General features: G+C 42.7%; 2 protein-coding genes across 2 annotated transcripts in view; one reads left to right on the top strand and one right to left on the bottom strand.

Moving 5' to 3' along the window:
- The window catches only part of LOC118431933 (RNA exonuclease 1 homolog), an 18,069-nt gene extending 7,827 nt beyond the window's left edge, over positions 1 to 10,242 (bottom strand). The window contains exons 1-9 of the mRNA XM_035843378.1: positions 10,005 to 10,242; positions 6,998 to 9,127; positions 5,242 to 5,405; positions 4,747 to 4,833; positions 4,132 to 4,248; positions 3,224 to 3,445; positions 2,474 to 2,608; positions 1,255 to 1,378; positions 280 to 405 (exon numbers count right to left, since the gene is read on the bottom strand). Coding sequence (XP_035699271.1) covers positions 280 to 405; positions 1,255 to 1,378; positions 2,474 to 2,608; positions 3,224 to 3,445; positions 4,132 to 4,248; positions 4,747 to 4,833; positions 5,242 to 5,405; positions 6,998 to 9,127; positions 10,005 to 10,095 — 3,196 coding nt within the window. The 5' untranslated portion in view covers positions 10,096 to 10,242. The remainder of the gene's footprint in view (positions 1 to 279; positions 406 to 1,254; positions 1,379 to 2,473; positions 2,609 to 3,223; positions 3,446 to 4,131; positions 4,249 to 4,746; positions 4,834 to 5,241; positions 5,406 to 6,997; positions 9,128 to 10,004) is intronic.
- Positions 10,243 to 10,358: 116 nt separating this feature from the next.
- Positions 10,359 to 16,489, top strand: part of LOC118431929 (terminal uridylyltransferase 7-like) — a gene marked incomplete in the record, with an annotated part of 71,874 nt that continues 65,743 nt past the window's right edge. The window contains 2 exon segments of the mRNA XM_035843374.1: positions 10,359 to 10,540; positions 15,693 to 16,352. Of these exon segments, the coding sequence (XP_035699267.1) occupies positions 15,720 to 16,352 (633 nt within the window).

Genomic DNA, 16,489 nt, shown 5'->3' with positions numbered 1-16,489 from the left:
TCAGCATGGGTCAAAGATGTTGGTCTCAGATTGTGGGACTAACGATGGTGCTGAAAGGGGTGAAGTCTGCCACCTTTGAACGCATTCTTGCAGTTATGAATAAAGCACAGAATTGAGGACTACATGTATGCGGGTCTTTACTGCAAACACTTGCACTTGCTATCTTGGATATGGACTTGAAACGTCCAGTGAAATCATCATTTATTTATTCATTGGTAAATGTGCCACAGTACATTATACAGACAAATCATGTCAATGTGCAAAGGGAAGAGCCCTGACCTTGTAGGGAGTTTCCTGTAGACTGACTGGGATGTCTGTGGATGGAGAAACTGGTGTGAGCAGCCTTGGAACCACCCAACACTGCAGCATGGGACATCTTAGGCCGCTGCTGGCTGGACGAAACAGCTGCAGGACACATACATACATGTACAGGGCATATTCAAGACACATACAGAACTACATGTAGGGCTGGGTACCGGTACAATGTACCGGTACAAAACCGGTGTTTCTTATTATACCGGTCCGGAAAAACCGGACCTGAAAAAATTTGGTTGACCGGATGTTGGACCTGTAACAGTTGGAAAATGAATAGATTATATGATCAGGGCATTCACATGTTTTGGAGCTTACCGGTCAAAGAAAATAACAGACTTAGAGCAAAGTAGCATTGAGTCTATAGTCGTTTCTACCAACTGAAGGTTTATAGCTAATCGTTTAAAACGCCAGTTGGAGTCGAATACTCCACAAACAGATTTCTTCCTAGTGAAATGGACCATTGTTTTGAATTTTGTCCATGCACAAGTTTTCACATACTGAATCAGGTCCAGGTTGGACCTGATCCTCTGGACCTGAACCGGACCTGGACCTAAAGTTTCTCTACCGGTACCCAGCCCTATACAGGACGCATACATAGGACATACAGGGCATGTTCAAAACACATACAGGGCAAATACAGGACATATACAGGGCACATACATGTACAGGACACATGCAGGGCATATTCAGGACACATACAGGGCATATTCAGGACACATACAGGGCATATTCATGGCACATACAGGGGCATATTCAGGACACATACAGGGCACATACAAGACACATATATGTAAAGGGCACATTCAGGACACATACAGGGGACATATGGGATATTCAGGACACATTCAGGATATTGATATGTTCTAGATGTACATATAAATTGGTTAAACATGATATATCATGATGTTGTGGCTTGTTGAGTAGGATAGTTCCCCTGACCTTTAGAAGGAGTGGTGGTCAGTCCGTGTTCACTGCGCAGTCTCCTGATGGTGGACACTGTGGCCGTCAGGTAGCCTTGTCGGGCAGTGCAGCGGTCATAGCAGTCTTTCTCCTCCTTCAGGGCCTGCACAAAGGAAAACCATACACAGTGTTAGCCTTCGTACCATCTGGAAAGACGTTCGCTCCGGCGTTCATTATATACTATATACAGTCACTTCTAGCTCTGACATTCATTATACACTGTATACATGTAGGTTGCTTCTCTGCTGTTCTGTCTGGGATCCCGTACCACGTTATCGTCCAAATTTTGGACACAGGCACTGATTGGTTTGGAATGGGTTTAAGCGCTCGTTCGAACCGGTGTTCCAACACCGATAAAAGCCCTCCTTCCCCTTGCGCCGAACGAGTGCTCACTCACACTCAATCACTCTCCGGTTTAACGTCTGTTGTTCCCCATCCTGTGGGGGTTAGACGTGCTTGCATGTAGATGAGAACACATTCCTTAATTCGCTCAATAACTGACGTTACCACCAAAGGGTTTGAATGTGCAGGTCTCCAGGCAGATAGCAGAAGCGAACATAGGAGTGAACTACTATCTGGATGGTACTCAGGCTAGCAGTGTGTAGAGTTGAGGGGAAACTGAATGACATGATACTGTCAAGGTACCAGTAAAGTCTCTCAATGGTGTGAAGGAACACAGTCATAAGAAAGAATTCTGGTTCCATAAACACATTTCATTTCAACATGCAGGGTAGGAAAACATGAAGACTAAATTACATAATATTATTAATTAATCAAGAACTAAATCATAGTTCAGGCCATGTTGTTTTCATTCTATGGCCAACAAAAAAAATATATTTTCATGCTGTAAATTGTACAAAGCAGCTGCAAAATGACCAAATACAAGCTGCAGATTAAAAAAAAAAGATACATCAGAAAATTAATACATACGTTGTAGAATGTCAATGCCAACTCCAAGGCCAAAGATGTCAAAGAACAAAAACTATATTTTTTGTTCAGTATTCCATACTCCATGTGCTAGGTTATTTTTTCAACCTTCGTGGCTACTTAGATTCATAGTGAAGGTAACGGTTTTATGGGGCAAAACGTTTTTATTCACTCCCATGCACAATCACTACCGCTCAACATCAGTTTTGGGGTTCCATCAAGACATCATCCACATAATGAAATCAACATGGCCTTATGGTGAGAAACTGACCCTGTCATAGGCTGCCTGTTCTGACTGACAGATGAGTAAACACTCGTCCACGATCTTGTTCAGGTACAGTTGTCTGGTGCTGGTGGGGATTTTGGACCCAAACTCTGCAGGCACAGTCGGCCTCTTCAATGTAGTCTGCAGTGGAAAATATTGACATGTAAACATCAATACTCATGCCATGCCCATATCAGACACACAAGCAACATTAACCCCTTTGTAACCCTTCCAAAGCAAACAAAAAATGAAAGCACGGAGGATACATGACAGCACACACACGCACACACAGATGCACACACTCACACTCACACAAACAGACGCGCACACACACACATGCATGTGCGCACTCACACAAAGACACAGATGCACACACTCACACACACACACAGACACAAATGTGCACCCGTGCGCGCACACACACACACACACACACACACACACACACATAAAGACACACACACACACTCTGACACACATGCATACACTGACAAACACACACACTTTTAGAGCATTGATAAATAAATACACTTTATCAATTACGGTAGAAAGCCAAGGGCAAGTTTTGGTGTCAAAAATATGAGTTGAGCATTTTGAGTAATAGTAGTAGTAGTAGTAGCTTGATTCATATTCTGAATGGTACATGATTGTGATTTTTTTTAATAGGACATAAAAAAATTAAATCTGAGACCCTGAGACCCTATCTGTAATAAATGATGAAATTGGTTTGGTGTTCCCAAACTAGCGCTGACTTACAGGAGCAGGTGTGTGAGCAACACGCCGCCCCCCCTTCGGCGCAGTCCTGGCCAGGGTGGCAGCAGGAGGGGGGGTGGATTTGTGGGGGCTGTTCTGGGAGGTTGCAGTGCCTCTATTGCTGAGGCTGTATTTCCCGGTGGGTGGTGGGATCTTTGGTCGGTGGGCCAGGCGTTTTTTCTGTGCAGCTGAGCTGAGTAAGGAGCCTGACTGACGGGAGGTTGGCTGGAACACAACACAAACATGTTAGAATCCAACAAACGGTTAGAATCCAACACACCAAATATTCCACCAGTCTGCTGGTCTTCTGTAAGACAACTGGCTGCTCAGTACATGTGACCTCTGGAATTGTGAGGTAAAAAAAAGGTAGTTGGAGGTTGTTGGAAGTCTGTATCAACCCAAACCCACACTTTTATCAAACTTTTGGAAGGTCACATGATCTGAGTAACCATGTCCTCATGATACCCTTAAGACGACTGTAAAATTCAATGACTCCTATTACTTGAAAGTAATTGTATTCTTCCATAACATATCAACATGTATAGTGTTTGTGTAAAAATAGTACAAGTACATTCTTAGATTGCGACTTTTTGACGTTCACACCTGCTGACAAGTGTGGGCGTTCGACGTCAAATAGCGATGTTTGCGATCACTTGTAGGTGTGGCGTTCGACCCGTTTGAAGAGTTAAAATAAAGCAGTCGAGTCTAAGCATCCAAAGTGGCTAGTTGTATTTCTTTTCTTGTCCGTCTATCGGTTTCTTAAGTGTTCTCAACCCTCCGCAACAACCTGAACATAAGGAATCATCCAACCCTAACGCATTCCGTACACTTGTCTTACAGTAGCTACAACTATATTAAACCATAGAAAACATATAATGTATTGATAAAACATCAGAAAGTCTGTAGTTCACCTCAGGGTCAGCAGGTGGCGCTGCTGCAGCCATCTCCTGCAGTTGTTTGTATCTGTTGTGAATCTGCTGTGAGGCTGTTGGTCTGGGTCGCTTCGGAGTCACCCGTTTCATGTGGGACTAATCATCACAAAAGGTTCCATGCTTCAATAACACACCAAATATCATTCCAAAAATATGAGTAATATATACTTCCTACCTACCTAATCCTATATATACCTAATATTTTATATAATATACTGTCTGGAACAGTTCAAGGAAGGGGTTCTTCAAACTGAGTCAAAGAGAGCAAAAATACCCTGCCATGATGATGATGATGATACCAGTATCAACTTTATTGATGTATAAAAAGGCAGAATGAGAATTTTTGTCAAAGAAAGTGACAAGTAACAATAGAAATTACTGTAACACCTTCATGTACTATGTAAGACATATGATCTACCCTGGGGGCGGCAGGTGATAGCACATAAAATACCCATCGGGACGATTTACATACAGGAAAGAAATATCTCTTGTAAGTCAGACCAAACTTACAACAAACTCTTAATGGGATGTGCCAAGAAATACAAGTGACAGTACGAATTCAACTGAATTTACAGATCTGTTCCTTCCACTCACCGTGTCAAAGCTAGCCAGGTGGGCCGTCCGTTTCTTCCCTGCCTGCCCAGGAAGACTGGTGAACTGAGCCTGGTCCTCTTCCTCACACTGTGGGGTACAACATCACTCTTCACTTCAACATGAAGGCTTTAGTCTTTTTATGTTTGATTATGAACATGTATGTTCTACAGTCATATATGATCATGGTGATCTTATAACATAAACTGTACATGTTGTTTTTGCTGGTGTGTTGTTCATAGGGGCAAGCAAAGTTTTTTTTGGCGACGCCTCAGTGGCAAGCCTAATGGTATTGCGTGTGAGTAGCTTGACAAAAGAAAAATTTATGGGAGGGAAACCTCCTGCATTTTCTAATGCATTTCCTTCTAGTATTAATTTCAAATTTGTTCTTATGACATATATTCTATATTCTATAGACTTCATGCATTGATAACATACTGCTACTTACAAGTAGAACTGTTAAACAGGTGACTTTGTGGACTGTCCTTTCTAACCCACCTGAGGGGCGTCCTGAGATCCCATCTTGTTGTCTGCCATTTTCCCGTGGGTCTCCTGGAAAATCCGAAGACACTCCTCGTACGGATCCTCCGAATCTTCAAACTCCTCTTCCTCTAATCTGCGCAGAACCTCAGGATCAAGGTCAGGTCCACTGGTGGGGTCATCTGAACATGGAAGTGGACATCACTTTACCATCATTCATACCATCCTCCTATGCAGGGACTTCCAACAGCGAAACCGCCTGTCTGGTCTGGATGTACCCTGCTTTCTCAACTGTCACTCTTAGTTCCTGTGGACGTCCCCCCAAACTGGCTGTCCAACCAATCAGGGAATAGGCCTTTTAGTTTTCAAAATGGGTCTTGTATATATAAGCTCATTAAATTTACAAGCAGGGTGGTCAGGAACTAAGAGTGACAGTTGAGAAAGCAGGGTACATCCAGACAGGCGGTTTTGCCGTTGGATGTCGCTGCATAGGAGGATGCATTCAGTTCTTTTTAGATTACATAATTCTATGTAACCTACAGAAATATACAGACAGTTGGACTCAATGAGCCCTGCTGGATCCAAGCTCGGTTGGATTCCAGACGACTGCCTCTACCCAAACGGCCCTAGCTATAGACAGACCTTTGTTTCCTGCTTATCCGTCAGTAAACCTGGGTAGGACCCTGATATTTCATAGCCAAGAGCAAGAGTAAGAATATGTGTGACAGAGGAATTCTTCTTTGGTAATAAGACTGTCTACCAACCTTTATTTTCTCTTACCTGTTTGCAAATAAACTCGATTATGAAAGGGGTAAAACTGTTCTAGAACAACTGTTGTTATGTTTACAGGAAAAATTGGGGGACCCTTCAGCGGGGGGTCTACAACCATTCCTCGCATGTCTTTAGAGGAATTCTCACCGGCGTAGGAAGTGGATCATATGCTAACAATCCTGCAGTGTGTTCTTTTCTATCCGGAATGGAAAACTACAGTATCTAACCCATAAGTATACCTTAGTCAGGGAGTAATGGAAACATATTTTCTTCATCGGACACTAAAGTGACTGCCTGTTCTAGCCCAATGTCCTGCCACCAATGGCTATATCCCTCCCATGCCCCTATTCCTTGATCTATACTACCAAACAACAAAGGAATTCACACGTATAGTACCTAGGGATCTACGCGTCATACAGTCCCAGGGCTCGAAATACTGGGTGCATGTGCACCCAGGTGCACCCAAAATTGGAGCTGTGCACCCAATTATTTTTGTGGGTGCACAGGGTGCACCTAAATATTTTCTTAGGTTTATGTATGTAAAGATATTAAAGTATGTCAGTATAAATCACATTCTTGACATCTAAGTGTTAGAAAGATATAAAAATGTCTGTCTGCATGTCATGGTACTTGTTTAAGAATTTGATAGCTTGTAATTTTATTATTCAGTTATCACTTAAGTTTAAGTGGTGCACCCAAAAAGTTTTGGTGCACCCAATTTTTTAAGCTGGGTGCACCAGTGCACCTAATCCCAAAAATGAATTTGGGGCCCTGAGTCTTGAGTTTGCAAGTTTGGGTAGGCTATATGATAATAACGTTGATGACCCACCTGTTCCTTGGTATATATGGTGTCATAACGCCTGGTCCTTTGCTAAAACCACCTCATAAAATCACCTCGTTCTTTTCACTCACTCGGTGGTTTTATTCGGCGGCTATAATAAAGGCCCAGGCATTATGACACCATATACACCTCGGGGCGGGTCATTAACCCTTAATCATGTACCTGATGATGCATCTTGGGAAGTACCATCTCCTGTTGCCATGGAGGTATCATCTTCACTCTCCTCTCCAAACAGATCAGCATGGCTCACTTTTATACCGGGTGTCTTGGACGTCTTATCCTTGTCTCCACTACTTTTCACTTTCTTCCCGGCCGACTTAGACTGTCTTACTTTCTCCCTGGCTACTGTATCACTGTCCGAGTCAGGAATCAATTTCTTTTGTGACCTTGAACTTTTGTGAGCCATTATTTTTCCATGTTTGTCATTATTGGCTCCTTTCTTGGACACAGAGTTTGAAGAGCAGCTAGATGTTGACTTTGATTTAACCTTAAAGTTTCCTTCTTTCCCTTTTCCATGTTCATGGCTGCTTTTAAATCCCTCAGAACTAGCTTTGATACATTTACTATCTGTTCCACATTGTTTATGACTTTTACTAGCTTTGCCTTCTGGCAATTCAGATCTAGTATTTTGCTTCAATTTTGTGCTTTTCAGCTTGCTCAAATATTCCTCCGAATCACTTGGGTTCAATGTTTGTTTTTTGATTTTTATCCGATTATCCATTTTTTCAGCAAGTTTAGGATGATAACTTTCTGATATTTTGCTGGTTCCACTCTTCATTAAGGATACTGAATGCTTTATGTGTTCTATTCCCTTCCTGTCGTCTTCCATCAAGCTGCCATACTCAGTGTTACACTCGTCTGAGGTACTGCTGACATACACCTCATCTTCTGGTGCTTGATGTCGGGTTTCCTCATGCCTCACTCTCTTCAGTCTTCTCTTCTTTTTCCAGTCTGACACATCATTAGATGAGCAATCCTCAGAAACTGAGTCAACAGTAGAGTCATCTCCCTCCGTGCCCCTAGGTAAATAGTTGGAGGAATTCTCTTCATCAAACACCTTCTCACATCTGCTTGTTTTAGAAAAGTTTTTGTCTGTGCTTTTCAGTGTTGAAGATGACTTAGTCTTAGATGCAGACCTGTTTTCTGTTGTCAATCTTTTCACCTTAGATTGCTGTTGACTCTCCTTGTGTGTTGTGTTCACTTCTTTCGTAGGGTTTTTACTTGTAGAGTTTTTCTTCTTTCCATCAACCTTAGATTTCACATCCTTTTCTTTGGTTCTAACTTTACTTTTTACTAAAGAGACATCACCATGCTTTGCTGCCTTTTCATCAGACTCATCTTTACAAATGTGTGCATCTTTTGGGTGTTTTGAAGTTTTTCTCCTCTTGATGTCATCTCTGCCTGGTGCAGAGGAAACATCACTACTCAGCTTTCCAGTTTTCTTCACAGAGCTCTTTGACTTTGTTCTATTCCCTTTTACTGAAATACCCAAGCCAGTGTCTGATGCCATATCTGATTCAGAGACTCTGAGCGTTCTCTCATTATTGCTTGAATCTTGAGACATATCTGATTGTGAGATTCTGGGCTCTATCTCCTTGTTATTGCTGACGTTGTCTGCTCTTGTGCCTTCTGTGAGTTCTAAACTGTCCTGAGTAGTGTCTACAACACGCCGATCTCTCCCTAGCTTCCTTTGTTTACTGACCGGCTGTGCCGACCCAACAGCCTCACAGCCTTGCTCAGAAATATCTGCCAATTTCCTCTTCTGTTGTTTTGGAATGGCACAATAATTCATGATAGGGTCATACTCCATGTCTGTTCCTTGATATTTGAAAGCCTCTGAATACTTGTTGACGGGTGGATCTTGGACGTCTAACTCAGTGATAGGAGTGGGGCGGTAACCTAAGCTTCCGCCTATATCTGTGGATGGACGGGTCGGGTCATATTCGTCATGCTCCTGTCCAATCACGTCAGCCCCGGCAGCTTGGCGCTTCTTCAGCTCGGCTATGGGAGTGGGTCGGTACTCCAGTGTTCCCGCGATGCCGGGCATGGTACTGGGGAGTTTTGTGTGGACGGCCGGGGCGGGCACCTCGCTCGCAGATGGGTCATAGGGCATGTAGTTACCATGGTGATGACCCAGATCCCTCTGTTCCTTTTCCATAGCGTTCCGCACTTTAACCACGGCATCCTTGACGATGTCAATCCTGAGGACGGTGGAGGCGTGGCCCGGAGAGTCTTCCTGAGAGACGTCACTTCCTGATTGGCTGCTGGCTGATTCTGTTTGTGTTGGCCTCTCTGGGGTGGGAGGGAAAAATGTCAGTTTGTGACAAATAACATTTTCAACTTCATGATATTCAATGTTATAAAATGGAATCTTGACATCCAAAGCATCAACTTCAAGGTGTTACTTATTTTGTCCGTCCATGGGCTTCTTAAGGGGACCCAGAGCGATTTTTTTCCTTTTTTACAAATTCAATTTTTAAGTCATTCTTCCATACAGTATTGTTAAATAACACTATCTCATAATTGCATTTGGACCTTCATTGAGCAAAGATGAGACGTCGGTGTTAAGAACTTACGCGGTGGTTTTAAGTTTACAGTGAAGTGGTCACCGCAAAAACCGTGAACATTAATCCATCGTGAACATTTCTGCATTCACAGTAAATGTCAATATCGTACCAATTGCTAGATCCAGAATATCTCAAATTTTATTGCTCTAAAAATCGCTCTGGGCCCCTTCAGTGTTCCCAAACCTCTGCAACAACGGAGGGAAACATCCATCTTTAATAATATCGCATTCCCTACATTAAAATGCGGGGTCCCAGGTCACCAGTTTTTTATAACGTGGGGCTCTGCTGGAGTCCCGGCTCCATGCTTGTGAAAGCTTCATTTTCAAGAACTGTAAATCAGAACCACAACATATAAATTTTGTTGGGCCTCTCTTCGAGAGTTGAGAAAAAAATTGCTGCCAAAAATACTACTTTCATAATTTAGTTTTTTGATATTCCAAATATAACACCATCCTACATATTAAACAGAAGAACTCCTCTCTCTCTCTTTACTCTAGTAGCTCACAGTGGCTGCATTATTTGGAAGAAATGCTGATAACAAAGCAAACGTCTCCACGACAAAAACTGTCCAACCCTGGGTAAAATGTCAGTGAGTTTCTCACCATGCTTGAAGTGGCAGTGCGACCTGTCACACACGCCTTCCGCCAGAAAAGGGCACGGACTGGTCTTGAAAAACCCTGACGAGGTAAACATGTTTCAAACACGTAGTTATAGCAAGCAGTTTAAGGTAGAACAGCACAACATCGTCCCATTTTATAGAAATTCTTCAAGTTTTCATCAATTCTGCAAACCTGCGGAAGCCATCTTTGTTTACGAATGGCGCAAAGGCTTGCGGGGGAATAGAGTAGAGTTAAAATTTTTCTTTTGGTTATAAATGTTTCTATTTACACGTATAGATCTATGATATATATTTCTATGGAAATGGTTCTGATACTGAGTGCTAAACTCGGGAAGAGCGAAAAAATTACAATATTCTGAAGGTCGACCTTTGGCCTCCACTCACAAATCCATCATGGCGGTTGCAGATCTTTAGTACTCACTATTTTGGTAGAGAAGTTACTCTTGTACAACCTTCTGCCGACACTGGTGAGGCTGGTGACGACATCTGGGAGTCTTCAGCCATTTGGAGAGAACCTACGTAAGTACTGAATTGTTGGCGTTCACCTAATTCTAACGTTGTTTCACTTCTTGTCTGGAAGGGGGTGTTTTTCAGAACATAATTTTCTAACCAACATGCATGTTCCAGCGGAACTTGAATCGAACACACAAAATAAGCAGTGTTGCCGTCTATAACATGACTATAAGAAACAGAGACTGTTATCAGAGCATTACTACAGACAGAAACAGATACTGATGGAAACAAATAGATATTTGAATTTTGTCCATTTCATATTGTTTGATCAATAAGAACAAACAGTAAAATATCCCATGTTGATAAACTTGACTGTAAAGTTGCGTCATCTTATCTCATTTTGATCTGGCTGGAAAGAATATTACAGTTCATTTTACATGAAGCCAGTTTTCTCTTTATATTAGATGCTGGTAGATGTTGGTGTGCTTCATGTATACAGGAGTAGTCCATAATTTTCCTCATTGCCCAGTGATGGATTGAGTGAAAATTTGGTTCTGGCAAGTAGAAATAATTTGCCCAGTATGGTAAGTAATCTTATGAAAATATACGGTACACACTGCCACCCAACTGTAGGGTGACGGACAGGGAGTAGTACCTCTGCCCTTGAGGAGCTGTGCTCTTTGTTCCACACACATACCAGTGTTGGAAGGAGGACCAAAGACGGAGACACACAAGACAAACGTCACACTTGTAGGACGATCAAGACAAGACTGCTTTTATTTTGAATCGCATTACTGGTCGCGTTCTGACGGTTCTATAACACCCTTCTCCGAACGGGGCCACCGCCCGCTCGAGCATGTCGAGTTGTTGTTGTTTACTACGAAGAAGGGCCGCCAGAACGCGACAGTTACAATAAACAAATTCAAATACAATTACATAATATACGATACAATACAATACATAACATTCCTCCCCCCTCAAGTTAGCAGGTGTCCTCACCTGCTAGTTATCCTTTTATCTCACCAAATCTAATCATATATCTTTTAAAATCAAGTCTGAGCTAGTTATAGGTGTCGCTTTCAATACTAAAAATATTTCTGTGGACTCACCACTTCGAAGTACTTCAAGGCGCAGAACTACTGTACATTGGACATAACAAACATTCCATAGGGTCGGCCCGCAGGCAGTCGTTCTATGTAGCTACAAATACACGGTTTCCACATCTAGCTAGGCAAGTACACGCAGTTTCCACATCAAGTATAAGCACTTAGGGATAGGGTCGGCCCGTAGGCAATCATTCTATCTCCTAAGGCGAGCATCATACAACCATTGATCTTCCTAGGAGAGACGTCCCGCAGGCATCAGCGCTCCTTAGGCAAGCATCACACAATCAAAATTCAGAATACAGCACAGCATTGGTTCAACAAGGCATCAACGTTATCCCGCAGGCTTACGGTCAAGGCATAGAGAACGCTATCTTAAAACACAAACAATAGTACATGTGGGCACACCCTCAGTGTGGTCAGGATAGTCTTACTAGCAGTAGTCGCCCCGCAGGCATCAATAATGTCATTGATTCTACTAGTATACTTGGTAAGCATCAGTTCAAATAGTTTCAATATACAAAATTCAATCATCGTGACAATATTTCCTTGACAATCAGCAACCTCGCAGGTTCTGACAAAGGACAAAGTAGTCTTCTTCCTAGGAGTGTCGTCCCGCAGGCTCTAGTTCTCCCTAGGTAAGCACCACAATAGACGGTCAATACATTAATATCACAATACTCTCCAGACAAAATACATAACACATTATGGACAGGACATCGTGCAGCAATACATTTCATACAAGTTCGTAGGTCTTGCGTTATGACAGTTCAGTGGCCTTCCTGGAGCAAGTAGAGGCCCTTTTACAGTTCGGTCTGGTCACAGCAGAAGCTTTCGCCAGTGCTCATTCTCAAAAATTCACAGTGGTGACAAGGGTAGCTGTGGTCGACACGGACAGTGCTCAGGGACGGGTCCTTGGTGTACCAAGGTACACGCGGTCGGCGACGGACGGCGTCAGGGTGGAGTGGAGTCGGGCTCTGTCGACAGCGGCAGCGAGCGGAGACGGCTTGACACATGGTAGACGTTGTCGGGTGATCAGGCGGTTGGCCGATGGTCTCCGGGCGAGTCGGGCGACACGGTAGCGGGCAGAGGGCCTAGGATGGTGTTTCATCACGGGTCCGGCCGCTCGAAAGCGGCATCCCACCGCTGCCACCAATGTTGGATATATCAACTAGTCGGACGAATTGACGACACGTCTGTCTTGTGAGACGATCAAACCCAGACTGCTTTTATTTTGAATCGCATTACTGGTCGCGTTCTGACGGTTCTAGAACACCCTTCTCCGAACGGGGCCACCGCCCGCTCGAGCACGTCGAGTTGTTGTTGTTTACTACGAAGAAGGGCCGCCAGAACGCGACAGTTACAATAAACAAATTCAAATACAATTACATAATATACGATACAATACAATACATAACACCAGTATACAAAAATATAAACAAACTAGAAAGGTAACATTTGCAAGCAAATACTAGTAGTAGTAGTGAAATACAGATTGTTTACCTTCACATGGTTTAGCCTAACATTTCTACCTGGAAGGTAAACTGATTTAGTTGCAGATGTTAACACATGATAAACCAACAAGGGCAAATGAATTTTCATGATTATCTGTAGGTATCTTTGATGAACACATCATCTCATCTCAGTCCCAAAGCTAGGCAGCCGTAGGGGCAGTCTGTCTGTCCACAAAGGTTGTCCCTTTCTGATGGTCGTCAACAGGGACAATGTTTTGATAGTGGGGGAAAGGCTGTCGTCTGGGGGGAATAGGGAAATTTTTTTGGCTTGGGGGGAGTGCCAAGGAGAACTTTCTCGGATTGGGGAGAGAGCCATGGAAAAATTGGTTTCCTCCAACAGTGAGGATGTATTCAAATGTTTGAAAAATAAAGCTTGAGCATTATATTAGCCTCGAGCTCCGACTTTCAGTGGATAACATTAGTAAATTAAAAATTAGAAAGTTAAATTTCGTCCTAAAAAATCTGTAATTGTTGACGGACATTTAGTAAATATAGACAATTTTGCAAAAATCTCCTGTTTGGGGACAGTGCTGCTTCGATGATAATTCCTAACGCTGCCGGCAGCTCGAGAAAAGCAACCGGCCGATTCCGCCAGCCAATGTATGTGGGAAAATCGGCGTCAATGCCCCCCTCCCCTACTGTTAGTCTGTCCCATAGTGCTGACTTTTTTGTTATTATCCCCCCACCGTCAATTAACTGTCAGTTATTGCTACCACAGAAGTAAAATAAATGTGGCAATAAAAACTATTGCCATGGCTATGGTTTTATTGTTTATTAGTGTTAATGATTGTTGTAGGTTTGTTGTATTTGTGTTCTATCCTTTTGCCTGGCTGTATGTATGAAGATTGTTTTATGCGATGGATGTTTGTACGGCATTGCTGTTAACACGAAAGCTTTTAAGGTGATCTCTTGTGACGAGTGACCTATTATAAATATGTTTCTCATTGATTATAGAAATTACGTCCTCATTTGCATAAAAGATATCAGTTGATTTCCTCTATCTAAGAAGAAGCAGAAACATCAACAAGATGATGGCGGCCCCCTAAACATCTAAGAAACAATGTGTTTAACTAAAGGGTGATTCAAAGTTCAAGCAAAGAAAGGTACTGTAGCATTTTCTCATAAATGAGACCCTAATTTGCATGACTTTCGTCCGCATGTTCAAATTGCATACATGTTGCTACCAAGTGTCACAAGAATGGAATTTTCATCATGTAACACTAATAACAATATCTCATTAATTATGTAAATTAGGTAATTATTTGCGAAATTGATGTTTATCGATGTTTCTCTCTTTTCTAGTTACATACAATGTATGTCATGTTTAAGTGCCCTAACGGTAATGAAATACTGTGGCCCTTGTCCATACTACGCCAATTTTGTGCTGGAGAGGGTGATGGCTTGAGAAATTCAGATACAGATCCGTGTGAGTTGGTTTCCGATAGATGGTGGCATAGAGCGTACCCAGGGTTCTAGCTAGTGCATTTTAGCGTAGTGGGCCACTACGCTAAAATTTTTGACCACTACGCTAAAATAAGTGCCACTACGCTTATTTTTAACTAGTGTAGTGGTGCTTAGCTATCATTTGCTTGTTCAACAATGTCTAATCAATGTCTGAACAATGAAAAATGATCATATGCCACTCAAAATTGCAAATCCTTCAAATTACATGTGATGTTAACAGAGTGACAACTTTTAACTCTGCATTTTCAAAATGACCCCCTTCCACACCAATCTCCTGATTGGTCGCTTCGCTACCATGCCATTCCCACTATGCTAAAATAAAATCTTGGCTAGAACCCTGGTACCATCAGGCCTTTGATGAATCAAAGTGTCCAGCATCGGTAACTTGCCTTCTCTCTCCCTTTCAACGGTGAATTTGATGGCACTGTTTGTACGGTTGATATGCGAAGTGAATTTGTGTATTTTGTCCTTTCTCTGGATCACAAATGATATAATATGTATATATTTCAGTTTTACTTTGTCAAACTGTATTGTATCATTATGTACAGTTTTAGCCAAAGTCTAAAAAAAATTTAAATGATAATCCCTACCTACCAACCCTATTTTTTTTCAGGACTGAAACATGAAACTGGAATTTTTTTTTCTTCAAGTTAGGCCTGATTCTACAATAGCCTTTGCGAAGATGATACTTTATACTTTGAGCAATTTGTGCTATTTGGGTAGAGAAGATGATCAACTGAGACACTTAATGCAAATGAGACCTTATTGGCATATTAATATCAATGGGAAATACTTTTTCAATAAAAAAAGCTTGTACTTTTTAAGAAGTTGTAGTGTTTTTTGTCCCATGCAAGACAGCTGAGGTTTTATGCTGAGATGTTGCTTGATACTTAGCCATTATCTGCACAGTTTGTACCTCGGTACTGTTGTCCAATATGTTGATTTTAATCAATTATTAATGCTATGAACATGTTAACCGGAATGTGATAAGTCATTGTTTGTGTGCGACTATTGTTCATATGTGTGTTATGTGGTTATGGTAAAGCCTGTGTAATAAGGTTGATATTTGGGTGTACGTGTGTTTACCCGCGAGACCCTTACTGAATAAAACATTGACATTGACATTGTATCTTGCAGGATAGGGGGGAGTAGAGTGGCAGAGCCATGGCATCCCCGATCGAGGTCGATGACCCCAGCATCGTGTCTGCTCGCCCTCGCACCAGGCCACAGATCAACCCCGGAGCCACAGAGAAACTCCAGCAGGACCTGAAGAGGCTGGTGCAGACGGAGCAGCCCAAGTTTAACGGACCAACCAACAGGGACAAGAAGCAGGGCGACAGGCCCGACTCCTGGCGAGTAGGCGGTAGGAAGTCGTGGAAGAAGCATCAGCACAAGCTGGCCCGCGGGGAGAGATTAGACAAGGAAGGGAGGCTGGACTTCACATCGGATGAGACTGGCTCACCCCAGTTTAAGGACCTCAGGGACAGGAGTGGTAGGGACAGGCTCCAGTCAGCTGGAGGAACCAGACAAGTCCAGTCCACTGAGGGCAAGCTGAGCATTACAGTAGACAATACTGCAACGCCACCTGGTGGCCAGTACACCATACTGCAGAGGGGACGTAACAACCAGAGAAGTGGGAAGCCCAGCACACCTGGAACAGGCGACACAGATGGTACCTTAAGCTTCCAACGACCTTTCACCCAGCAGGAGGCAGACCAATCAGAACGGAAGAAGGCAAAAAAGGGACAGGCCAAAAACAAGAAGAAAAGAGATGCAGGAGACAAACAAGGGAACAAGGTCAGAAACTTCACCTTTCTTGTTGTTTTATATAGAGATTTTTTTCAAGCCTGTGTATACCTTTAACCTTCTCTATGCTGCTTAAATGTAAACTTCAAAGCCAGTACAGTTTGGACAGGTGAATGGTTACTTTGTGA

The sequence above is a fragment of the Branchiostoma floridae genome, chromosome 15, assembly GCF_000003815.2.
Source record: "Branchiostoma floridae strain S238N-H82 chromosome 15, Bfl_VNyyK, whole genome shotgun sequence".
NCBI classification, from domain to species: domain Eukaryota; kingdom Metazoa; phylum Chordata; class Leptocardii; order Amphioxiformes; family Branchiostomatidae; genus Branchiostoma; species Branchiostoma floridae.
This window is presented reverse-complemented; position numbering and strand designations above follow the sequence as displayed.